The 26644-nt window shown below is 53.4% G+C and overlaps 1 protein-coding gene across 2 annotated transcripts in view; it reads right to left on the reverse strand.

Moving 5' to 3' along the window:
* Positions 1-6934: 6934 nt before the first annotated feature.
* The window catches only part of MRPS27 (mitochondrial ribosomal protein S27), a 67993-nt gene continuing 48283 nt past the window's right edge, over positions 6935-26644 (reverse strand). For both annotated transcript variants that reach the window (XM_029074011.2, XM_029074019.2), the window contains exons 5-11: positions 19519-19633; positions 18308-18386; positions 15204-15319; positions 12449-12551; positions 11372-11514; positions 9380-9553; positions 6935-7936 (exon numbers count right to left, since the gene is read on the reverse strand). In XM_029074011.2, coding sequence (XP_028929844.1) covers positions 7685-7936; positions 9380-9553; positions 11372-11514; positions 12449-12551; positions 15204-15319; positions 18308-18386; positions 19519-19633 — 982 coding nt within the window. In that variant the 3' untranslated portion in view covers positions 6935-7684. The remainder of the gene's footprint in view (positions 7937-9379; positions 9554-11371; positions 11515-12448; positions 12552-15203; positions 15320-18307; positions 18387-19518; positions 19634-26644) is intronic.

The raw sequence follows: 26644 nt of genomic DNA on the forward strand, positions 1-26644 counted from the left end.
CGGCATCCAGAGCTGACCCGGCTGCCACGGGCTTTTGAGCCGGCCGCTGGGGATGGTGGCCCCAACCCTTGCACGCACCCAACAGAAGAGGTCGGTGGCCACTCTCCCTTCTGAAAGCCAGCCGCCCGCTGGGGCTCCACTTCTGGACCTCCCCTGCCTCTCTGAGCTGTTCCCCTGGGCCCAAACTACTCACCGGGTCCTTGCTCCCTGCTGGGGGGGGCTGCGGCGGGGCTCCAGAAGCTGCCTGCTCCCCGAGAGCTCCCGGGGTGGTGGTGGTTGTCACGCTGGCCTTGGTCTTCCTCCTGGGATGGGATGGGACACTGCTTTCCTCTTCTGATTGGTTCCTCCTCCTCCTCCTCGGCTATCTTGCCCTTTGCCAGAGATGAGAGGGGCTGCACACATTTACCCTCCCTGCCAGGGATGAAAGGGGAGTGACCACGAGCAGGAAGAAATGCATGAAGAGAAACCTCCTCAAGAATTTCCAGAATTTCTTCCTCTGCTTCTCCCTCCCTTTCCTGCTGTAGTCAATCAGTGATATTTACTGAGCTCTGGCTATGCAGAGCACTGTACTAAGTAGCTGGGCGTGGACAGCAGAGTAAGTAGACACAATGCAGGGGAGACTGCACGCTGGCCTAGTTCAGACCCCGCCTGCAGGAGGTGGCTAAGCTTGGGGTCAGAATGTACCCATGCCTGCTCGGCTCTCTCTCTCCCTCCTTGGGCTTCCGCCCCTGTGTTCCTCCACAATCTCATCACTGTGACCGCCTGCTCTCCGTCTTGCCCGGGCGGCTCCTCTTCCCACCTTCAGAACGAATAGAGTGTGTTCGTTAGTTTAATAAAAGGGAAAGGGGGTGGCAAGACATAGGAATGAAGAAAGGGGAGAATGAGTTAGTCTCCAATTCTCAGGTTCCTGATTTTAGGGGATCTCCTTTAAACCAGAAGTATCTTGGTTTGGGAGGAAACTTGACCAGGCGAGGAGGGGAACTGACTCAAAATTAGAGGGTCTTGCGCTGACCAACTAGGTGCTCAGAGCCAGAAGGAATTTCCAGCTTGTCTCTTCTCCTCCCCATCTTCCGGCCAGCTCTACTTCAATGGCCCGGGTCCCGGTGTGGGGAGGGTCTTCTTCTTTGAACCACCCCCACTGAGGGAGTTTCCCCTCTAAAAGACAGGTGTTTAACAACTGCTGGGGCATCTGAGGCTTAAGCATTTGGGTCATTTTCCATTTTCGACTTGTGAGCCTCTGATTGAGCACTGGCCTAGTGGGTTAGAACTAGGGTGGCCACCTGCTTGTAAGAGTTAAGATCTTTACAGATCCAAAACTATGGATTGCTTTGTCGCGGAACTGGCTAGCCTATAGACACCAGGGCAAGGAGGGCTTTCACCCCAATTCTGAGGTCCCCCCTTGCGTCGAACCCAGGGCCCACTAGGCTAACTGCCCCTGCAGGTTCTGCGTGGTGTTGGGGGATCGCCGTCGCCCATCCCGGGACCCAGCAGGTCCTACCTCTCTTGGCTCGTCCCTCTGTCGGAGACGGGGCGCTCAGGCTTTCCTGTTTGCACCCTGCCAGAACGGGATTCCCATAGGAGGGCAGTGGAGCAGGGTCTTTAGATCCAGGCTCCGCCAAGAACCAGAAGGGAGTTGGGAACCCAGCTCACACCACAGACACTGGAGAGATGGGGAGAGTTTTGTTAGGAAAAAGTCAAGATTGCCTCTCCTCCAACCCTGCCCCTCCACCTCTTCCCCTCCCTCGACAGCCGGTGTTCACAGCCCATGGAGACAACGGATGCACAGCTGTCTGAGCCTGACCCCAGGGACTCGCTTGAGCCCAGATCTGACATACCCAAACCGACTGGGGAAGAGAGTGAATTTCTACCATGGAGACCATTATGAGGAATGCAAATCCTTTCCAGTCCAGTCCTGTGAGAGAGAAGAGAGTGTGGAGAGAGAAGATGGAGAGGAAGAAGTGGGGAAAGAGGGAGCGAGGGAAAGGGAAGAGGAAAGCCCCTAATGACCATGCTGCCTATTATACGGACATGGTCTCCGTAAAAATCTCCCCAGCTCCTCTCCAATCCCTTCCTCCCTCCTGCCCCATCTTCACAACAGTATCTCAAGAGGCCATCTCCCACCCCCTTTCAAATTCAAATTCTCCCACCTGTGCTTCTGACTCCATGTTTCTCACCTTAAGAAATAAATTGCCCCCTCCCTTCTCCCTGCCTTAACTGCCATCTTAACCACTCACTCATTTTTCAACGGCTCCTTCCCCACTGCTTTCAAACTTGCCTATGTAACCCCACCCCCTATCTCCAGAGCACCCTCTTGTTATCACACATCTCCCTCCTACCTCGTGAGAAGCAGCGTGGCTTAGTGGCAAGAGCATGGGTTTGGGAGTTAAAGGTCGCGGGTTATAATCCCAGCTCTGCCACTTGACAGCTGTGTGACTTTGGGCAAGTCACGTAACTTCTCTGTGCCTCAGTTGCCTCATCTGTAAAATGGGGATGAAGGCTGCGAGCCGCACGTGGGACAACTTGATTACCTCATATCTACCCCAGCACTTAGAACAGTGCTTGACACATAGTAAGCGCTTAACCAATACCATCATTATTATTACCTACCATGCCTCTCCAAACCCCTTGAGTGAATTCTCTACACCAGCTGGCTCCACTTTCTCTCCTCCAACTCTCCCTGAAGCCCTGCAATCTGGCTTCATAGAAATGGTCTTCTTTAAGGCCTTGCCAAATCCAATGTCCACTTCTCCATCCCCCTAATGCTCCTCTACTTCTCAGCTGCTTTTGGGGCGGTATCTGTTAAGCACTTACTGTGTGGCAGGCTGCTGCTGTAGATACAACATAGGTCGGACACAGTCCCTGTCCCAGACGGGGCTCAGTTTTAATCCCCATTTTACGGATGAGGTTACTGAGGCACAGAAGTTCAGTGACTCAACCCAAGGTCACAGAGCAGACAAGTGGTAAATGTGGGATTACGACCCAGGTCCTTCTGCCTCGCAGGCCCATGCTCTTCTACCGTGAACCACCCCGACCTGAAAACATTATGCAAGCGTGGCTTCACTGATAATGTCTTCTCCCGGTCTCCTCTTATCTCTGAACCACCCCGACCTGAAAACATTATGCAAGCGTGGCTTCACTGATAATGTCTTCTCCCGGTCTCCTCTTATCTCTGACTGCTCCTTCTCAGTCTCTCTCTGGTGGGCTCCTCCTCTATCTCACCCTCTCACTGTAGGGGTCCCGCAGGGCTCAGTTCTGAGTACACTTCTATTCTCCATCTACATCCACTCAGATGTCCCAACACCTCCAACTTAACATGCCCCAAACAGACTCCTCATCTTCACCCAGACCCTGTCCTCCCCTTGACTTTCCTATAGACAGCACCACCATCTTCCAAGTCACGAAGCCCGTAACCTCGACAGTGTCCTTGACTCACCTCTCTCGTTCAACCTGCACATTCAATCCGTCACAAAATTGTTGCCTCTTTTGCAGCATCCCTAAAACATGCCCTTTCCTTTCTTTACAAACTGCTACCATGCCGACCCAAGGATTTATTCCCCCCCTTGACTACAGCATCGGCCTCCTCTCTGACCACCTGCCTCCTATCTCACCCCTCTCCAGTCCTCATTTCACTCTGCTGCCCGGATTTTTCTGAAAAACCAATGTCTGTATCTCCCCACTCTACTCCTACTCTACTCCTCACTCTAGGCTTCAAGGCTCTCCATCACCTTGCCCCTTCCTACCTCTCCTCCCTTCTCTCTTTCTACCGCCCACCCCGCACGCTCCGCTCCTCTGCCGCCCACCTCCTCGCCGTCCCTCGGTCTCGCCTATCCCGCCGTCGACCCCTGGGTCACGTCCTCCCGCGGTCCTGGAACGCCCTCCCTCCTCACCTCCGCCAAACTGATTCTCTTTCCCTCTTCAAAACCTTACTTAAAAATCACCTCCTCCAAGAGGCGTTCCCAGACTGAGCTCCTCTTCCCCCTCTACTCCCTCTGCCATCCCCCCTTTACCTCTCCGCAGCTAAAGCCTCATTTTCCCCTTTTCCCTCTGCTCCTCCACCTCTCCCTTCCCATCCCCACAGCACTGTACTCGTCCGCTCGACTGTATATATTTTCGTTACCCTATTTATTTTGTTAATGAATTGTACATCGCCTTGATTCTATTTAGTTGCCATTGTTTTTACGAGATGTTCTTCCCCTTGACGCTGTTTAGTGCCATTGTTCTTGTCTGTCCGTCTCCCCCCGATTAGACTGTAAGCCCGTCAAACGGCAGGGACTGTCTCTATCTGTTGCCGACTTGTTCATCCCAAGCGCTTAGTACAGTGCTCTGCACATAGTAAGCGCTCAATAAATACTATTGAATGAAATACTAAATACTATTGAATACTCCTCAAAAACCTCCAATGGTAGCCCATCCACCTCTGCATCCAACGGAAACTCCTTACCACCAGCTTTAAGGCACCACCTGACCTTGCTGATCCACTACAACCCAGCCCGCACACTTCGGTCCTCTGACGCCAGCCTCCTCTCTCTACCTCGATCTCATCTATCTGGTCACTGACTCCCTTTACTCACATCCTTCCTCGGGCCTGGAACACCCTCCCTCTTCATACCCGAAAGTCCACCACTCACCCCACCTTCAAGACCCTCTTAAAATCACATCTCCTCCAGGACCCCAACACAGACTAAGCCCTCATTTCCGCTATCTACCCTGCCCTCTGCGTCACCTAAGCACTTTCCCGTGTACCCCTTAAGCCCCACAGCACTTAGGAACATATCCTTACCCTCTATTTTCCGTCCTTAATTTATTTTATTGTCTGTCTCCCCTGCAGACTGTGGGCTCCTTGTAAGCAAAGACTGCGTTTACCAACTTTATTGTACCGTACTCTCCCAAGTGCTTAGTACAGTGCTCAGCACACAGAAAGGGCTCAATAAATAATACTGACTGACTGCAAGATGGGGGAGAGGGGGGAGAAAGGAAAGGGAAGTAGAGCGAGGGGATGGGGAAAGAGAAGGTAGAGAGAGAGGAGGGGAGAAAGAATCTTGACGCCTTTTTCTGAAACAGGATTTTTTCCATCTCTGCTCTGCAGCATCACCAGCCTAGTTCTGAGGTGGCTACCAACTAGTGACCAGACTTCCCTGGCTGCTGTCTGACATTTCACTGCCGCCCCGGGGCCCAGAGAGGATGCTGGCTGACTCACCTCCCTGCTGGAGAGCAGGCTAGCACCATCAGGGCCCCAAGTTCTCACACTGAAATGTGGCCACACAATCTGGTCCGCACACAATGGAAACACAAGAACAGGCTGGCAGGAGGACCCTGAAGGGGAGAGGCGAGGAAGTCATTCATCATCAAACTGCCCTCTTGGGCTTAGGAGCTTAGGGTGGGGGTGGTTCAGACTTGTTCCTCCTGTCCCTTTCCGTCTCCCCCAACCCCACCCAATTCCCTACTCTGATATCCCAGGGCAGTTCTGGGGAACTCCAGAGCTGGTAGGCAGATATTGGTGAGGCAGGAGGGCTCCAGACTTCTGAAGACCCACAAGGGTCTCCCCACCTCACCACAGTCGAGACCGCCCCAGGTTCTCCCCGGCTGCCCCCTCGTGACTGGGGGATGGACCGGAGGGTCTCAGTCCTCGGAGCGAGGGTCGCATTCCTACCTGAGTTCTGAAGACGGGCTCCTGGCGGTGAAGTGGCCTGTCCTCTGGGAGTGGCACCTGGCTCCATCCGCAGCCGGAGGGAGCGCCCGTAGACTGGCACCGACCATAGCACACGGAGGCAGGAGGGCAGGCTTCTCCAGTGCCGAGAGCAGCATGAGAAGGCATGGCAGGCAGTGGGCCGGGACCCCGGTTTGGTCCAGTGATTAGAGAGGCCGGGCGGGTGATCATAGCAATCTCTTTGAGACCCGGAACCTAGGCTGCTCTACGCAGGAGCCGGATGTCCTCCCTCACCACGAGGCTCAGGGAGGTCTATGCCCCCACCTTTCCCCTTCTTGCCTGAGGCTTTAGATGGCATTTAAGCGCTTACTATCTGCCAAGCACTGTTCTAAGCGCTGGAGGGGATACATGGTAATCAGGTTGTCCCACATGGGGCTCACAGTCTTAATCCCCACTTTCCAGATGAGGTAACTGAGGCACAGAGAAGTTAAGTGACTTGCCCGAAGTCAAACAGCTGATACCTGGCAGTGTCTGGATTAGAACCCATGACCTCTGACTCCCAAGCCTGTGCTCTTTCTCCTGAGCCACGCTGCTTCTCATGGAGCTCAACTAATGGGAAAGGCGAGGGGGTGAGGGGAATGGGAAGGAGGAGGGAACTGGGAGACCAGAGAGGACAGGGTGGATGGATGGATCCATCCAAGAAGCAGGTTGATCCAGTGGAAAGAGCACGGGCCTGGGAGTCAGAGGACCTGGTTTCAATCCCGGCGCCGACACTTGTCTGCTCTGTGACCCATGGCAAGTCACTTCACTTCCCTGGGCCTCAGTTACCTCATCTGCAAAATGGGGATTAAGACTGTGAGCTGGCAGGTACTGTGTCCAACCTGTCTTGTTCATTCAATAGTATTTATTGAGCGCTTACTATGTGCAGAGCACTGTACTAAGCGCTTGGAATGAACAAGTCGGCAACAGATAGAGACGGTCCCTGCTGTTTGACGGGCTTACGGTCTAATCGGGGGAGATGGACAGACGAGAACAATGGCAATAGAGTCAAGGGGAAGAACATCTCGTAAAAACAATGGCAACTAAATAGGATCTTGTCTAGTGCCTAGTACAGTGCCTGGCACATACTAAGCGCGTAACAAATACCACTGAAAACAGGAAAAAGTAACCACAGCAGATAGTGTGTCAGTGCCTGGATGAGTGCATTTAAGCTCACCCAAGGCTGCCCCTATCATCGGCCCCTGCACCCAGCCTCCCGGCAAACAAACACTGCAATAAAGGCACAGATGGCAGCGGCAAACTCCAAATCTTTATTGTGTGGTTCATGCACACCCTCTTCCACCCCCGGCACACCCACCCGCTCGGGTGAGACCCGGGTGATGGGATGGTGGGAATCGGGGGTGGGACCCCGCCCTGGCAGAGGGGACCGTCACACAACGATCTTGGGATCCGATACAGCTTCCCCACTACTTGCCTCTCCTAGGAACCCCAAAAGATTCCTGGCGCCCGGCTCCACGTTTCCAGAACACGTTACTGACAGATGGCAGGGCGGGGGGCATGGGAGGGGAAGGCAGGGGCAGGAGGGGCCAGTTCCTTCCCCACAAACCTTTTCTCCCACTCCTCACCTGGACGGCCGGGGCAGCGCCGAGGGTCGACCCGGAGTCTCGGAGGCCCGGTGGGCGTCTCCGGCCGAATGTGTCCGACCGGACTACCATACGGAGTCAAAGCCCACCTTTGGGCTCAGAGTCCAAGTGAGCCATTCCCCTGGCTTTATTGTTAATCTTGCGGCCGCAGGCCGGCCTCGCCCTGCCCGACCCCAGCCAGGGTGTCACTCTGACCCGAACCCCCAGGCTCCAGGAGCCCAAGAGGAGGGGACTGCTCAAACTGCCCCATCAGTCACAACTCCCCCAGCAGGCCGCCACCATTCCAACAGCATCCGACAGAAGGTTTGGGGGCGGTGGAAGGGCACGGGGGCGGGGGGGGGGGGCGGGGGCTGCCCAGCCAGGTTCCTCCCGTGGCCCCCGGGGACGGGCCCCACTAAACCGAGGTCTTGGCCGCTTCCCTGGCGGCCCTCCTGGCCTCTTGCTCACGGCGCGCGATCTCTTTGGTCTCCGCCTCCCTCTGGATGAGGTGCAGCCGCTCCCGCTCCCACTCCTGCAGCTTCTGCTCGTACCGCGCCACGTCCTCGGCCTCGCACGCCGGAAGCTTCTCCTCGACCAGCCGCGCGGTCAGGGCCAGCAGCCCGTCCGTCTCCACCCGGCCCAGCGACTGCAGCTTCCCCAGCGACGCCTGTCCCGGGAAAAACGAAAGGAAAGAAAGGACTGGACGGGCGTGGAGGTGGGGGCCCGGGCAAAGCTCGAGGCCACGGCTAGGCCACGCCAGCAGCCCCTCGGCCTGCCCCGTCTCGCTCCCGACGGGGGGGGGGGACCCGCGGTCTTGGCCCAGAGCAGTGGGCCGCACCCCTCCCCTTCTCCCCAGTCTCAAACGCCAAGTGGAGGGGTGGCGCTGCCCGCACACGCCCACCCACTGCTCCCCGGGCAAGCCAGCCGCAGGAAAGAGGCTGGCCCGACACTACTATCGGATCCCCCCAGCTGCAAAACTGGCGGCGGCCCAGGCAGACACTTTTTCCTTTTTAACAAGGGAAGAAGAGGAGCCTTTGGCCTCTCCTGCCCCAGCTGGAACTCATTCCAAGAACTAATGGTTCGCCAAACAGTTCCCGTGAATCCCTGCAGTGACCCTGCTCCCCCACCCCTAGCAGCAGCCCCGCAGGGCCACTGGTGGCCTGGTGGTGACCCATTATTTATACATTTAAGAGATCGGATGTGAGCATTATTTGAGCCCAGAGGCCCAGAGCTCCACCAACGCAAGCTATTCGTTGGCGTGGTCTCCCAGACAGTGTGGGGGTGGAGTTAGGGGAGTTGCTCATCACAGCTCAGAGAGAAGAAGACTGGAGAAGTGGGTGGGGCCAGAGAATACCTCCGGGTCCGGAAATGAGCCCCGAGGCCTCACTGGGCCTCTTGATCAACCATTCCAGGTCCCCTGCCACCTTTTACAACCCTGGGAGGAACTTTTTGAGAGACCAGTGCTTGCAATCTCTCGCTGGCCACTGAGGCCGAGGCAGCAGGAGGGAGGAGGAACCTGAGGGGGGCTCCGGGTTTACTAGGTGGAGTAGCATGGCCCAGCCCCCTGCTAACACTGGGGAGGACTCAAGGAGAACGCTGCAAGGCTAAATGACTTGCAGAGCGGCTTCCGCAAAACCCTCAGAAGGGGATGGGGGACAGTGAGGAGGGATGAGGGGGAGAAGCACATTCTGACAAACTCCCCACACTAAGCCCAGCAGGCCACCAAACCAGTCCAGGCCTCGGCTTCCTCATCTGTGAAATGTGCAGACCCCACGGTGATCAGAGGGGAAAATATCCTGAGTCTGTTCGCTGGAACTAAAGCCTCATATCAAAGCCGGGCAGAGTTGGAGAAACAATTTCTACTCGCTGCCCCTCCCTTTTCCCAGTGGCTTTTGCCCTAGGGAATAATGAGACTAAAACATGGGACTGGCATTTGCAAAGTATCTAAATACCCGGAGTTTATATTTCACATCCCAGTCAGCCAAAAGGCAACTTGTATTAAAAGATCTGGCTTTGCCTCTGCAAAAGATGTCATGATCTACTGTAAACTGAGCTGAGTTTTACGTTGCCGGATCTGAATTCCCCAAGGGGGAGGAGGAAGCCCACGCACCTTGTATCGTTCCAGGTATCCGGGCAGCTTGAGCAGCTCTGTTTCCTCGGTGTCCAGTATCTCCGGGAGCTGTCCCAATCCCTGGGCCTCCTCTGACTCTTGGGCAGGATCAGCGGTGGGCTCGGCGGCTTGGGGAGTAGGGGGAGCCTGCAGCACCGCCTCCAAGACATCCAGCTGGGGGACGGAGAGAGCGGAAGTGAACGCCTAGCATTTCTTCCAGAGGCAGGGTGGCCTAGGGGAGGCAGGAGACCTGAGTTCTGGTCCCAGCTCTACCTCAGGCCTGCTTGGCAACCTCGGGCAAATCGCTTAACCTCTCTGGGCCTCTGGGGACAGAATATCTGTTCTCCCTAGCTCCTTTGACTGGGAGCCCCATGTGGGACAGAGCTTGGGTCTGATGTGACTCTGCTGCTTTTATCTCAGTACTCAGCACAGTGCTTTGGCACAGGGTGCCTAACCAACCCCACAACAAATACCCTAATTATTATCGTTACATGGGAATACCACCACCCATTTTTGAACACATAGGCTGGGCCTCCTGCTTTACTGCCAAGTGCTGAGATCTTCTAAGAGAAAGGGGGACCAAAATTGGGGAAAAGGAATCTTCAATGAGATATATTCCCATCTAATCAATCAAACAACAGTACTGACTGAGCAGTAACTCTGCGCAGAGCACAGCTAAGCAAAACAGAATGAATGAAAGCTAATTATCTCGTCCAAACTCAAATTCCCACTGCACATTACAGAAAGCGGTGGCCACGTTAATAGAGCAGCAGCTGATGGCATTTCCAAACCAGTTTGCTAGCTTAGAGCCCCTGCTCCCTGCTCAGAGCGCCCCATGCCCACTGTGTCTTCACCTGTGGACTAGCAGCTCTCCAGAGCCCCTCAGAAGCCAACGGAGCATATACACCTCTAGTGGGTTAGTTATGGGCAGGGAACGTATCTGTTCTATTCTCCCAAGTGCTCAGTACAGTGCTCTGCACAGAATAAGCGCTCAATAAATGCCACTGATTGACTGATAAACATCTGGGCTGGTACACAGGTGGCTTGTTGGCCACTTGGAGTCACAAGACACAGCCCCTTGGATCAGAGAGCATATTCTGACATTCGAACAGTCTCCCAAACAGCTAGTCTAAGCCCACTGAGCCACAGTGGCCAAGGAGACTCGTTCCCCCGCACTTATCGGTAAACACCATCACTTCTTTCCCCTTACCTGTAATTTGGTTTTGGGTCTTCCTCTCCCACTAGACTGTGAACTCCTTAAGGGCAGGGACTGTGCCTATCTGCTCTACCAAACCCTCCCAAGGGCTGAGTATGGTGCTCTGGACGCTATGGATAGACAGAATGGTGCACAGACGGACAGACGAATGCACTCTGTGCACCTCCGAGCCTCTTAGGAAGAAGGGTTCAGGGCCCCAACTGCCCGGCTTTGGGCCTCTGGGTATGGTGGAGTCTCCTTCGGCTCCCAGAAGAACGAGCTTGATCTGTCACCTCGTACTCGCCGGTCAGAGGGAGGGGAAGTCTAGTGGGGCCGCCTCAGCCATGGCTACGCGGACACCCAGGGGACCCTGCTGGGTCAGGAGTGGCTTGGGCACGGGGCGGGCGGGTGGGGGGAGGAGATACGCCAAGAGGACGCTTCTACGAACAAGCGATCCGACCGCCCCCGCCCCGTCTCCTCAGCCCTCTGCACTTCTAGGAGACCCGCTCGGATCTCCTCGTTGGCAGCAGTGACTGACTTGGCTGAAACCGGTTTTGGAAGCTCAGCCCAAGCCGCTGGCGCCAAACTGATTTGTGCTGGGCTTTCTGCCAGCGATAAACCCCAAACAGAGCACTAGTCCGGGAGGGTGGCGGGGTGGGGGAGGGGAGGTGTCTTCCCGAGTCGCTGGGGGAGGCAACGCGGCCCATCTGACACGGAGATAAACAAATGGAAATGGGAAACTCTGCCGACTTGGTCTCTTTCCTGACCGGCCAACAGGACAGCAGGCCCGAACCCACCGCTTCTTTGCAGAGCTTCACGTCCCCAGGGTGGGCGGCTGCCTCCTCCATCACCTGCAGGGCCCGGGCCAGGTATCCGGGGGTCCAGAGCAGCGGCATGTCGTGGTACACGGCCCGTAGCCCCCGCTGCAGCTCCACCTTCCCTGGGTGGGGAAATACATCAAGACTGTGATCCTTTGGGGGCATACCCATTTGTAACTTCACGTCTGTCTCCACCTCTAGTACATAAACTCCTTGTTGCAGAAATCGTCTATAAGTGCTGACTGAGTGCCTTAAAGCTGATGGTAAAGAGCTTCTGTCAGGGAGGGAACATATCTACCAACTCTTCAAGGCACCTTAAGTCTAATAAATACAGAATCATCAAATTAGCTCCAGTCAGTCCTGCTTCCACCTGGGACCTACGATCTTGGCAGAGCAGGAATCTCTGCCCCATTTACAGATGAGGAAACTGAAGCCTAGAGAGATTAAGCGACTTGTCCAAGGTGCCCCAGTAGGCCATGGCCTAGTGGATAGAGCACGGGCCTGGGAGCCAGAAGGAATTGGGTTCTAATCCCAGCTCCGCCACTTGTCTGCTGCATGACCTTGGGCAAGTCACTTCACTTCTCTGTGCCTCAGTTACCTCGTCTGGAAACTGGGGATTAAGACTGTGAGCCCCACGTGGGACAAGGACTAAGTCCAAAGTGATAAGCTCGTACCTACCACAGTGCTTAGAACAGTGCTCGGCACATTGTAAGCACTTAAAAAATACTATTATTATTAGGCTGGTGGTACAGCTGGGACGACTAGTTCCTGGGTCTTCCAACTCCCACTCCCACGCTCTTTCCCAACCACGTTGCCTCTACAGGGCAAACGCGGGGGAAATGTTTCTTTCTGCCGTCGGCTGGGCCGGCAGCGAGCCGTGGGAGCGACCCGAGAGCTGGAGGAAAGCGTGAGGGGCCACTGGCTCACCTCCTTTTGATGCCTGGGCTTGGGCCGGGCCCTGGAGTGTCTCTCCTAAAGGGGAACCAGGTAAGCCCTGCCCAGGAGGGAGCGGTAGCGTGGGTCAGAGGTCGCCTGCCCAGCAGAGGGGCCACTTACCCAGCAGGGCGTAGCCATACAGTCGGGAACTCCAGCCCACCGTGTTCTCCTGCTTCAGGCCAGGGAGCAGCAGGGAGGCACCAAAGTTTCTCTCCTCTTCCCACTGCAAGAGTTGGCAACAGATGAGCATGTCAGATGCTGGTGGCCAAGAAATGTGCCCCGTTTCCGCAGTTCTTTCCCAAATGCGTCAGTAGTGTGTACCGCATCCAAGTGGGTATGCAATCAGAGGTGTCAACGTTTCATTCTGAGTACAAGGAGGCCGGTGGACAGAAATTTTAGTAGGGCGGGATGCAGAAGGGGACGAGAAGACTTCAGAGGGCTAACCGAAAGCCATTACTTTGGTCCGTTCCAACCCCGGATGGAGATCCTTTGACTCTGTAGGAGACCTGGGCAAAGGGAGGTGGGGTTTCCAGCTCGCACAGTTTGTGGGGGCCACTGGCCCCAACGCCCCTTGAAGCAGGCACTGGTGCGCTCACTAAATACCACCCCTGCTGCTGCTCTTCCAGAAAAGCAAGGCCTGGGGTTCAGGCTGACTCAATCTCGACTGCCTAGGGTGGTACAGGGGAGGACGCCAATGGGAAGCTTGGAAACAAGGTGATACCGGCCTCCTGATACAAGCGGGACTCAGCCTTCTAGTTGGGAGCAAACCTGGGCCTAGAGAAATCTGGAAAAACTGCTATAAACCAGGTCTGCAAAGGCCCAGCCAGGGCCACCCCTGCCTCCAACCTAGGGTAAATCCAGGGAAACAACACTAGCTGGATTGGTGGGTCTCGGAGCCAGGGGGGACACGGGTAGCCCTGGGGCCATGTGAGCTGGAATGCAGGAATTTACTGGGGAGGTGGGGTTAGGGTTCTGTGAGCCCAGCTGGAAATACCCACTGCTAAAAGCTCAGCTTGTTTTTTTTTTTTTAAAAAACAGTAATTGTTAGCGCTTAATTTTCACCTTGATTCTATTTATTTGCTATTGTTTTAATGAGATGTTCATCCCCTTGATTCTATTTATTGCTATTATTCTTGTCTGTCTGTCTCCCCCGATTAGACTGTAAGCCCACCAAAGGGCAGGGACTGTCTCTGTTACCGATTTGTACATTCCAAGTGCTTAGTACAGTGCTCTGCACATAGTAAGCGCTCAATAAATACTAATGAATGAATGAATGAATATGGTATTTGTTTAGCGCTTACCTAGTGCCAGGCACCGTTCTAAGTTCTGGGGTAGACACAAGCAAATCGAGTCAGACACTGTCCCTGTCCCACATGGGTCTCGCAGTCTTCATCCCCATTTTACAGATGAAATAATGAGGCACAAAGTGAAGTGACTTGCCCAAGGTCACACAGCAGACAGGTGGAGGTGCCTGAATTACAACCCAGGTCCTTCTGGCTTCATGCTAAGCAATGTACTAAGTAGATACAAGATAATCAGAACGGACCCAGTTCCTGTTCCATATGGAACTCACTGTCCAAGCTTGCTCTGAACTGCCTCCCCAGGGCGCATGAGACAGGGTGGAGCACAGGGCAGATGATGGGTGGTCCCAGGATCCAGTTTCAACCCACGGCAGAGCGAAGAAGGGGCCAGTGGTGGGAAGCTTAAGGGGAAACTCTCCATCTTCTCGAGGAACAGCTTTGAGGTCAGGATGGTACTTTCTCAGGGTGTCCCCAGTACTGGAAACAAGTCTGACTCACCCTGGGGGAAGGCTTCAAATCACCCCCACTGGACATGAATGTGAAATGGCGATGGGGCTAGGTCTCCTTGAACACTCTACTGTTCAGGCTTTACAGGGCAGCCTGCTCAAAATATGAAACCAGTTTGATGGGCAAGAGATTGGGGAAAATGAAGGGCAAATGGGGAGATTGACTAATACACTGGCCACTCTGCATGCGGCGCTCTTCTCTTCCTTTGCCAAAAGATCCTGCGTGACACTAACTTCTGGCTCTGCAGAACCAGAGGGAGGCACGATCTGACGGGGAAGAGACGGGAGATAAGGGTGGAGGGAAAGACTGCTGGGCACCTGGAGATCCCAGGGGCATCGGCTGAACGTGGAACCGGTCTCACGGTTGCCCGGGGGCCGCCTCTTTCCCGGTCCTTCTTGGCTGTGCTTCTCTGAGAGATCCACTCCTGGCCAAGTGCATTTCTTGGCCATCGGGACCCCCCGAGCACCGGGTGCCACTGCCCACCCATGCAAGCGGCTCGGCTTTAGCACTGGGCCCTGGGACCACCCCAATGTGCATTTTCCTACCCCCGACCAGCGATCCCCACACAAGAGCCAGGAGCTGGAAGTCAAGCCCCAGGTCTGAGGGGCACAGCCCGCCAGAGGGCCAGCACATGTGGTTCTTGGCCGGTGAAGCCCGAGAACACCACCAGCACCTCGCCAAGGCTGAGGGAGGGCTGACACTGCCGCCCGGATATGACCCTTCCTCCAGGGTCCACCGACCGCTCCCCCTTCCCCGGCCCCTCACCCCGGTTTCCGAGCAAACACGAAGGAGGCGTAAACTCAGTGTGCCGTGGGGTCACGCCAGGTCGGACGTCCTTGGAGCAGCTCTTTCCCTGCCTGTCTCTGCTCTGCCGAGCTGCAGGGGTCCGTTCTCTGCTGGCTCCCTGCACCACCCCCCGGCGAAGGAGAGAGCTGCCCAAGACACCTAGGCGCCCCAGAGGATGCGTCTACCAGCTCTGTTCTACTGCACTCTCCCAAGCTCTCAGTACAGTGGTCTGCACACAGTAAGCGCTTAATAAACACCACTGATTGACAACTGACATTTACCTTGAGCTCCGACCTCTCTGACAGACACTTGTACAGGATGTAGAGGGACAGAAGTTGGGTGGACACCACATCGAATTCCTCCTGCTGCATGACTTCGTTAACCACGGCCAAAGCACCTGGGGAGAGAGCGCCGATGATAGAAATTAGCTAACGCCTGCTGGGTGACCCCGGATGGTCATTTAACCTTGCTGCCTCTCAGTGTCTTTCTCTGTAAAGAACGGCTCTCGTGCCCTCTTAAGATTTAATCTTGCTGCCTCTCAGTGTCTTTCTCTGTAAAGAACGGCTCTCGCGCCCTCTTAAGATTGGCAGCAGGGACTGAGACTGCGTCTGCAGCCTTTGGACCTAGCAAGACAGTCAGTCAATCATATTTACTGAGTACTTACTGTGTGCAGAGTACTGTACTAAGTGCTTGGGAGAGTACAAAATACAAGACTATAACACATTCCCTGCCCATAGCGAGTTTACAGTCTAGAGGGTGCTCAATAAAGGCCACTGTATATGCTGAGGCAGTTTTCATTCTACCACTTCCACAAAAAAACATTTCAGTTCAAATGAATTACTGAGCTTTTATTGCTGCCTGGACTAAGCTATCTGTAACGTTTCCCTGCTGCAGCACTCTGGGTTCAGACCCTGCAATCTCCAGGCGGAAGCTTCCGGGAAACTATTTTGGGTGGCGGCATGAAGCTGATCTACCTGGTAACAAAGGAGCTTGGGCCTCGGAGTTGGAGGACCTGGATTCTAATCCTGGCTCTGCCACTTGTCTTGCTGTGTGACCTTGGGCCATGTCTGTGCTTCAGTCACCTCATCTGTAAAATGGGGATTAAGACTGCGAGCTCCATGTGGCACATGGACAGTGTCCAACCCTGATTATCTTATATACCCTGATTATCTTATATTTACTCTGGCGCTTAGTACAGTACCTGGCTTATAGTAAGTGTTTAATAAATACCATTAAAAATAAATGAACACCTCCAATTAAGAGCGGGAATGGGGGAGTTGCCTCTACAGGGTCTGCCTTGTCTAAAAAGATGACTCTGGATGGAAAACACCGGGACCAAATTCTGCTGCAAAGGCTGCTCTTACTGGGGTGAGGAAGGAAGGAGAGAGAGAGGCAGGAGAGAGGCTCAGAGATGGACAGAAAGTGGATGGGGGTGGAACGAGGGGTGGCAGAAATGGCTTCTAGACTAGGCAGCAGCACTCTTATGCCCTATAGTCATCCCCATCATCGTAACTGTGGTGTTTGTTGAGCCCTTACTATGTGCCAGGCACTGTACTAAGCACCGGGGTGAATTCCACTTGTCAGCTGTGTGACTGTGGGCAAGTCACTTCACTTCTCTGTGCCTCAGTTACCTCATCTGTAAAATGGGGATTAAGACTGTGTGCCCCACGTGGGACAACCTGATTCCCCTGTGTCTACCCCAGCGCTTAGAACAGTGCTCTGCACATAGTAAGCGCTTAACAAATACCAACATTATTATTATTATTATTACAAGCAAATCGGTTTGGACACAGTCCTTGCCCCACGTGGGGCTCACAGTCTCAATCCCCACTTCACACATGAGGTAACTGAGGCACAGAGAAGTGAAGTGGCTTGCCCAAGGTCACATAGCAGACAAGTGACAGAGTAGGATTAGAACCCATGACCTTCTGATTCTCAGGCCCAAGCTCTAGCTATGAGTCCATGCTCCCCGCAGAATCCCCTGTCTCAATCCGTCAGGACCCAAAACATGCTAACAGGGAAGCAGGAAGAGCTTAAGGAGAGGGATCGGGAGCATGTTCTATTTTCCTTCTAGTTCACCCTTAGTTCATTCTCCCATGGCAAACTCCTGGCATAACTGCATCCCACTTTCCTGGCACCCGTGACCCCATAGCTAACCTCAGAGCCGAACAAGAGGCTAGTCTTTACCTTTGCTCTTTTCCCAGTGGAGTACAGGTTAAGCTATCATTTTGAATTTTTTTTCTGCTTTTATTCATGTGAAAACTTCTGTGATTTCCAGAATGGAGTACTTGCGGCCTGAGGCAATTTTGTAAAGGGCAACATTTAAAGGAATTGCATTAATGATAACTTCAACCACTCAAAATGTGTCCAGGATTTCTAAAGAGCCAGCCGCTGATTTTGGTACGGGAGGGTGGCAGGGAGAGAGGGTGCTTGTAGCTTAAGAGCCACTTGTCAGCTGTGTGACTTTGGGCAAGTCACTTAACTTCTCGGTGCCTCAGTTACCTCATCTGTAAAATGGGGATTCAGACTGTGAGCCCCACGTGGGACAACCTGATTCCCCTCTGTTTACCCCAGCGCTTAGAACAGTGCTCAGCACATAGTAAATGCTTAACAAATACCAACATTGTAAATGCCAAGTACATGAAGGAGGAAGGCTTGAAAGTGTCCTTCAGAGTACTGATTGAAGATAAAATCTTTCTACACAATCCAGGACTGTGGGAACCCAAACCGACCACCTCTACAGGGCTGAAAGGAAGGCTGCAGAATGGACTAGTGAGAAATCCAGAGTAGCCTAGTGGACAGAGCACCGCCCTGGGAGTCAGAAGGCCCAGGGTCCTAATCCTGGTTCTGCCACGATCCAGCAGTGTGATCTTGAGAAGCAGCATGGCTCAGTGGAAAGAGCACGGGCTTGGGAGTCAGAGGTCATGAGTTTGAATCCCGGCTCTGCCACTTGTCAGCTGTGTGACTGTGGGCAAGTCACTTAACTTCTCTGTGCCTCAGTTACCTCGTCTGTAAAATGGGGATTAACTGTGAGCCTCATGTGGGACAACCTGATTCCCCTGTATCTACCCCAGCGCTTAGAACAGTGCTCGGCACATAGTAAGCGCTTAACAAATACCAAATCTTGGGCAAGTCATTTAACTTCTCTGTGCCTCAGTTCCCTCATCTGTAAAATGGGGATTAAGACTGCGAGCCCCATGTAGGACATGGGCCGTGTCCAACCTGATTAGCCTGATGGCCTGGCACGTAAGTAAGCACTTAACAAGTACCATTAAAAAAAAAAAAATCCCAGAAAGAGCAATGGACTTCTTTGGGGCTAGAATTTGGAGCTGCACAAGGTACCTTGGGACTTACACCGTAGAGTACTGGAGTTGAAGTTTCTTACCTTCATAGTTTTCCTTCTTTATAAAAGAATCCATGAGCAAATTGAATGTAAAGTTATCTGGGAAAATTCCATATTGAATCTATTGAGAGAACAGAAGAACACGAAAAGAACTGAGAAATATCCAATGGATTCCGATCATTTTGCCCAAATTTGGCCGGTCACGCTGCCAGAGCCAACCATGCTCCTCGGTGGATGCCTTTCTCGGTGTCTGTAACGGAATCTAGGGTACCGGCTGGATGTCTATTGTGGGCAGAATGCCATACCCTGGGCCTCGGGGGTTGTGCCAAGCTCCCTGTCCACAGGTCCAGTGGTCAGCCTTTGGGAGTCCGGAGTTAATTAAAAAAAACATTCGCATGTGAACAATGCAGTTAGGTTTAGCAAGGCAGAGGCCCTGCCTGGCCACCCCATGGAGGTTTTGAACCAAAGCCGACTTGCTCAGAGGGCTCTCCTGCCAATACAGACCCCCTCAGAAGGCTGTGCGTCAATATGGGTCGTTGAGGGGGTGCCCAACCAACTGTACACACAGGTCAAGAAGGGGAAATGTGGGAAATGGACCTCAGCAGTGCCCTTCTGCTGGCAGATCCAAGATCTGAGCTGCTCGTGTCCTTAAAAGGGGAGCAGAGATTTGGGGGTAAGCGGGGAAGGGTAGATGAGGACTAGAAGGTGGTAAGTTTCAATGAACAGGCCAGGACACCACCACCACCAATCCCGGTCGAAATTCCCCGGTGTCGTCAGAGAGCTGGGATGAGGGAAACAGCTAAGGGGGCCGTCACCCTCGCCCTGACTACCCCAGTGAGTGGTAGCGATGTTAGGATCTCATGCCAGTTTATATTATAAATTATGTACCTGTATTAATCAATCAGTGGCATTTATAGAGCACTTACTATATGCAAAGCACTGTTTTAAGTGCTTGGGAGAGTACTAATACAACAGAATTAGCATTCTCTCCACACAGACTGTATGCTGATCATGGGCAGGGACTGTGTCTACCGTACTGTACTCTCCCAAGTGCTCAGTACAGTGCTCTGCACACAGAAAGTGCTCAATAAATACCAGTGATCGAGTGATGTCAAAACTTTGTAACTACTCCAGTGCTGAGCAAACGGTCAGCACTTAATGGCCACGGTTACTTAATTAATGATGAACTGAGGAGGCCCCGTCGGTGGGCCCCGCGTGGGCCGGGCCCCTGTGGGTCAGCCGGGCGGACCGACCTTGTTGACGAGGGTATACAGGGCTTTGTCCTGGGCGTTGTACTTGAGGCACTGCCGGATCCAGCTGTGAATCGTCCAGTCCCTGAGGTACCAGCAGTTGGGACTGTGCCGAAATCTAGAGTTGCAAAAGAGAGGAGAGTGGGCCGGCGGCCTTCACCCCGCACCGCCCGGGCCCCCCCTCAAATGGAGCCTCTGACAGGCTCCGCGTTCAAACTGCACAGATCGATGGGGTCGACGGGCGGCACCCCCTCCTCTTTTTCTCCCCCCCCTTAGCAAACCAGCCGAGTGAAGCCCTCAGGGGCCTTCGGAATAGAACTAGAAAAAGGAGGGCGAAAATAGCCGACGTTTCATTCGGTGAGTCCTTGATCCCCGTGGCAACATCTGGTTTTGATCAAGATCTGCAGACCAGAATTTCAGAAAATAGTTTCCTAACATCGGAGCCCCTGGCTCTGAGAAGACGAGGGCTCTCCCCCACTAAGCTTGGGGAAAAATAGGCGAAGCGAAAGGAGGATAAAGGAAAGGCCCAGAGGTCCTGGGGGAAGGTGACTCTGGCCAGCAGGAGGGGTGAGGGGGTGGGGGAGGATTCTGGCAGGGCAGCGGAGCCAAGATGACGGCTCCTCCCTGAGAAGAGGAACTTGGAAGGGAATGTGAGCTCGCTTATTTGGGGAGGTGCCAACTCTCTGTAGCATCAGCCTCATTTTACCAACTCCTCTAATTTGCTTTTAGGGTTTCCTATGTGCCATAATGAGCAGCTGGGGGAGGAGGAGGGGAGGAAGAGACCCTGTGGCTGGGCCCTTCCCTCGAAGGCCACCTGGCTTTGGCAAGCCTTTGGCAGTGGCCGGAAAAAGAAGAAACAAACACAAATCTGGTCAGTTTGGTCCCAAGCCAAAGAACTCCAAATGCAATTTCTGGTCAGAAAGAGCTGTCAGGGCTCTCTTTGAGCTAACGGGATTTACTATGTGCCACGTGAAGGGCCAAGGAAGGTGATAAAAGATAATTTGATGCCATCCCTGACCTTCGTAGGGCTCCCAATCTAAGAGTGAGGGACACTGGGGAAATTAGCCCCATTTTACAGTTGAGGAAACACTGGCCTAGATATGCTAAGCCACTTGCCCAGCATCACAGAGCGCCGGCTGGTGGCAGTCTGGGACCAGAACGGTGTCTCATGACTGTCAGCCCCATTCTCTTTCCACCACATCACCCCGTCACTTTGTTTCTCTATCCGCCCCCACGGCCCTGAGGCCCAGCAGGCCGGGGGGACGGTACCATTGCCCCTTTAAAAGAGCCCGGCACTTGGAATTGAGTTGGGCACTGAGGTGAGACTGTGGGAGCTTGGAGGGAAGCCAGCCGATGTGTGGTAATAAAATCACGTTACGGCAAATTAATCAAAAATGAATCAAAATCAGAATATCTGTAAGAGGCAAAAAAGCAAGCAAAGCTTCTGAAGCGTATGAGGTGCTGCAATAAAACCATGCTTCTGGCAAACGCCTTGGGCTCTACTGGCCCAGGGTTCTGCTGAGGGAAACCAAGTCTGAGGCCACAGGTCCCAGCTGTGGGGCTGCTCGAGCCAGCCCCCCAACATCACTCGCCCCAGCCTTCCCCAACACCGGACAGTTTCCGATCAGGACCGAAAGGAACAAAAATGGGGGCCTTCAAACCTATTAGCTTTCTGTAGCCTCACTCCCTGAAAACCCCTGCCCCCTCCTCGTCCCTACGCTCAGTGAGCAGCTGGGGCGGACCTGTGGCCCAGGCCCTTTGCCGCCAGCCACCTGGCTTTGGCCAGTCCCTGGCTGCGGCCGGAAAAGGGAGAAGGAAACACAAATCTGGCCGGTTTGGCCCCAAGCCAAAGGACTCCAAATGCAGTTTCTGTTCAGAGAGAGCTGTCAGGGTCGTCTCTGGGCTTACAGATGGGACTTCGGGGGCCGAGGCCCTGGAAGCCTCGGGGGAAGGAGACAAGAAGGAGTCTCCCTGCAAAACCAGCAGGGATGATGGGATTTTCTGGGAGAACATGGGGAAAATGGCTTTTCTGGGTGGCCAGGGGGAAAAAACACCCCAACAAAACCCCCAAATCAGACCATCAGGAAGGGTGGGGGCTCCCTGGTGTAGATGGTTACCAAATCACCCAGGAAGGGGGAGGCGTGGTCCATAGTGGTGGGTGGGAGGGGTGTGCCCCTGTCTGCCCATAGTCTGAGGACCTTCGGGGTCTTTGGCAACACCACTCTTAGCTGATATCTAGTTGGCTAAATGGGGCAGCATTGCCTGGATACTGGATTTGTGTATTTTCATTTGTGTAGCTTTGCATACTTCAGCCCTGATGTGATTTCATCACCCAGGGCACAAGTTAAAAATCTAGCTCGCGGCCCAGCACAATTTCTAAAACTGGATCTACTCTTCTCTCCCTCGAAACCCTGAAATTCTCACAGCTGCCTGGAGTACTTTAGTACATATTTACATACGCTACTCTTCCAGCATTTACTCAGCCATCCATTTGAATACTCTACTATTTCAGCATTTATTCGCCTATCCATTTCCATACTCTACTATTTAAACATTTATTCACCCATCCATTTCCATACTCTACTTAAGCATTTATTCACCCATCCTCCATTTAAATACTCTATTTAAGCAATTATTCTCCTAGCCACCTTTCTGATTTTTTCCTGTTATCGTTAAACAGCTCGGTGCCTGTCACCTTACCATCAGCTTTAAAGCACTCAATCGGCTCACCCCCTCCCACCCTTACCTCGTTGATTTCCTACTACAATCAAATCCACACATTTCCATCCCATCTTGACTACCCAAGTCCTCCCCCTAGTTTGGGACTCCCTCCCCCTTCATATCGGCCAGACCACCACTGTCCCCACCTTCAAATCCTTATTAAAATCCCATCTCCTCCAAGAGGCCTTCCTAGACTAAGCCCTCATTTCCCCTAATGCCAGCTCTGCTCTGATGCACTCACTACCTTCCACTGGCTCTCGGCACACACCTTACGCATCCTATTCCTTAAGCACCGACTTCCGTACCTATCCTTTTTTCGTTAGGCTCACTATCTGCAATTTATTTTAGTGCCCAACTCCGCTCCCACTTGACTAAGCTACTCGAGTTCAAGAGTCATGTCTATTATTGTACTCTCCCAAGTGCACAGTAGAGTGCTCTGCAGACAGTAGGAGCTCAACAGGTACAGCAGACTGAGTTACCTCTGCAAAGCCCCTGTCCGGCGTGAGGCTCACGGTCTCAATCCCCATTTTACAGATGAGGTAACTGAGGCCCAGGAAGTGAAGTGACTTGCCCAGCGTCACACACCAAACAAGAGGGGGAGTCAGGATTAGAACCCATGACCTTCTGACTCCCAGGCCCGTGCTCTACTGAAAACTTTCTGCCACTTTCTTCTCCCCTCCTTAGGCCTGAGCCCTTCTTCCGAACACACTACAGCTCTGTGAGAGTTGGGGGCAACTTGGAGAGAGCCAGAGACACAAGAACCCGACTTGGCGGGCTGACGTTGACACTCGCCCTTTGTTCTTGCCTGCTCGGTCCACCGGCCCGACGATCGCCGTGCCAGCTGGCGAAGCGGCAGGGGCACACCCGCCGCGCGCCACACCACCGGCTGTTCCCTCACCCGGGCAGGCAGAAGCCCTGGCGTTGGCAGAGACGGCGGTCGGGGGGAAAGGGATTATGGGTGCTGGGCGCGAGAGACGAGGGCAAATCACGAGAGGCTTTCGGGAACCCGTGGAGCAGAGAGAATGAACAAACTGGCCACCCACTGGGCAGGTTTGGAGGCTGGGGGGCCTGGGAGGGGACGGAAGAGAAAGGACTTGGAGGACTGCAGGTGGCAAGACTGTGAGTCCGTTACTGGGCAGGGATTGTCTATCTGTTGCCGAACTGTACATTCCAAGCGCTTAGTACAGTGCTCCGCACATAATGAGCACTCAATAAATACGACTGAATGAATGAACGGTGCCCTTCTGTTTTACGGCGAAACTGCCGATGGAGAGATTTCAACCTGGGTGTGTGTGACATACTGAGAATCTCTTGCCCATTTGTACATTCTCCTCATGCACATCCACCCTGGCCGATAGGATGAGCATCTCTCGGGCACCAGTGATCAAGGAGGAGGAAGGTCAGGCCTACCATCAGCGGGGCGCGCACGTGAAAAGCAGCATGGCATAGTGGATCGAGCGCAGGCCTGGGAGTCAGATGGCCATGGGTTCTAATTCCAGCTCCGCCACTGATTAGTCGTTCCGACCGAGGCGCCCTGCACCGCTGGTGTGTCTGAGGGTTCTCCGAACTGAGAACAGAAACTGCCAGGCGTCAGCTATTGGGTTAGCTACAATTTGATTCCTCAATCGGATTAGGCCTCTCCCTATCCTATCCCAAGAGCAGGCAGGTCCTACCCGGCACTGGAAGGACGCTTGCCGGAAGCATCAATCCTGAGAACACAAATCGATTGAGATTTGGATGAAGCAATGTCTTAATTGCAACCGGCTCTGGGGGCTGCCGTTTAAAAAGGGGTCAGGCGGCAGCACTGGCATTTAATGGGCAAAGCACAGCGCTCCAAAGGCTCTTGGATGAAGAGTCCAGTCCCTTTCCCAAGTGGAGATTCACGTTTCTGTCATCCGCAGAGACGGCAAAGATGCCCTCAGGTAAATGAAAGGCTCCAGGGTCATCAGCCATAACCCCAGCAAGGGCACAGAGACCAGGGGGAGAGCTGGGCTTCTGGCCAGAAGCCATTTCAAGTACTTCCGTATCCACGCCTTCCACAAGTACAGTCCGGTGGCCTCTGTTCTAGTCCCCTCCTTCAGAGAAGAGCTGCCTTCAGAAGCAGAAATCTACTTCTCCCCTTCTTTTCAGAGATAAGGGGAAATTCAGAAAGGAAGCTCAGGAGGGTCAAGGTAAGGATCGAAGGAAGAAAATCAAGGCCCTGGGAGGAGATGCCTAAGGAACCAGGGTCACTGCATTTAATCTAGAGAAAAAGAGGTGCAGACCATGTAGCACTTCCTCTAGTACCTTGGGCTACACTCTAGTCGGGCAGCAGGGAATGTCTGTTAATTGCTGTATTTATTTTCCCAAGCACTCAGTACAGTGCTCTGCACACAGTAGGCGCTCAATATATATGACTGACTGATGGATAACCTTGGTATGATAGCTGTGGTATTTGTTGAACGCTTACTCTGTGACAAGTACTGTACTACACGCTGGAGAAGATGCCAGACAATCAGGTCCCGAATGGGGCTCACAACCTAAGTACGGGGGAGAACGGGTATTGAACACCCATTTTACAGATGAGAAAACTGAGGCACAGGGAAGTTATGTTACCGATCCAAGGTGAAACAACGGGCAAATGGAGAAACCGGAATTAGAAGCAGGTCTCGGACTCCCAGATTCGGGCTCTTTGAGAAGCAGCAAGGCTAGTGAACAGAACACGGGCCTGGGAGTAGGAACGAGCCGGGTTCAAATCCTGACTCCGCCACGTGTTTGCAGGGTGACCTTGGGCAAGTCTCTTAACTTCTTTGTGTTTCAGTTAGTCTGTAAAATGGGGATTAAGACATGTAAGCCACATGTGAGACGGGACTAGGGCCAACTTGATGGCTTATATCCACCCCAGCACTTAGTACAGTGTCTGACACACAGTAATTGCTTATCAGATACCATTATTATTATTAATAATAATAATAGTATTTAATTCATTCATTCAATAGTATTTATTGAGCACTTACAATGTGCAGAGCACTGTGCTAAGCGCTTGGAATGAACAAGTCGGCAACAGATACAGTCCCTGCCGTCTGATGGGCTTAGGCCCCATGGCAAAGACACACATAAATTACGGTAAGGAGGAAGCAACAGAGTGTAAAACTCTGGATATGAGGGTGAGGGGTGAGGGGAGGGAGAAAGTGCCCAAGTGCTTCAGTGAAGCGGACGAGCTCAGGTGGCAAATGGGAGATAGGTGGGCTGCCTTCAGCCTCTCCCCTCTCCAGTCCACACTTCGCCCTGCTGCCTGGACCGCATTTCTAAATCATCGTTCTGTTCCCAGCTCCACACTCCTCAAAGACCTCCAGTGGTTACCCGTTCCTCTCAGCATCAAGGGGACTCTCCTGACCATGGGCTAAGGCCCTCGATCAGCTCTCTCCTCACTACTTAGGCTTGCTCCTCTCCCACTATGCCCCAACTCACACACTTCCCTCTTCTCAAACCAGCCTCCTCACTGTGCCTCGCTCCCAATGACCTCCTGCTCACGTCTTCCATCCTGCCCGGAGTCCCCTCTCCCTCCACGTCGGCAGACTACTGCTCTCCCCATCTTCAAGGCCCTTCTGAAATCATACCTCCTCCAGCAAGCCTTCCTTGATTAATCTCTCATCTCCCCATCCAATCCCTCCGCCCCTACTGCCCTTTCGGCACTTCCAGGTCACCTAAGCATTTGGTTACCCCCACCCCAAACCCACACTTTTGCGTATCACTTTATACTCTCTTACTTCCCCCAAATGCGATTTATTTCTGTGCATCTCCTTTGATAGATTGATTATAAGATCCCCGAGGAAAAGGATCACATCTACCAATTCTTAGGTACTGTGTGACCACGGGCAAGTCACCTAACTACTCTGTGCCTCAGCTCCTTCATCTGCAAAATGGAGATTCAACACTCGTTCTCGCTTAAACTCTGAGCCCCATGTGGGACCTGATTATTCTGTACATCTACCCCAACACTTAATACAGTGCTTGACACATAGTAAGCGCTCAACGAACGGAACAATTATTATTATTATCCCTGCGTGGGTGGGGGACTTGGGGCAACTCACTTTTAATTTTCATATTCATGAAGAATAGGGCCATTCCCTTCACCCCTTCAGGCCGTTTCTCCTCTGCCCTCTTGCCCCTACTTCCCTCCGAAATCATTTAAAACAATGTTTTCTCTTGTCTCTCTGTCACATACAAACACACAGAGGCAGGTGCCCTGGGGAGCCCTCACCCAGCCCATCCTCCATCTTTCTCTCCACAGCACAAGTCAGAGGTCAGAAGGCGGCCAGAGGCTGCTTTGTGATGGGCAGGGGAGAGGGAGACAAAGGCAGCTGCAGTGTTCTGGGCCTGGGGGAAGGGACTGCCTTTTCTCATGAGCTAAAACAAAGACAGCCCA

This window comes from Ornithorhynchus anatinus, chromosome 1 (assembly GCF_004115215.2).
Source record: "Ornithorhynchus anatinus isolate Pmale09 chromosome 1, mOrnAna1.pri.v4, whole genome shotgun sequence".
Lineage (NCBI taxonomy): Eukaryota > Metazoa > Chordata > Mammalia > Monotremata > Ornithorhynchidae > Ornithorhynchus > Ornithorhynchus anatinus.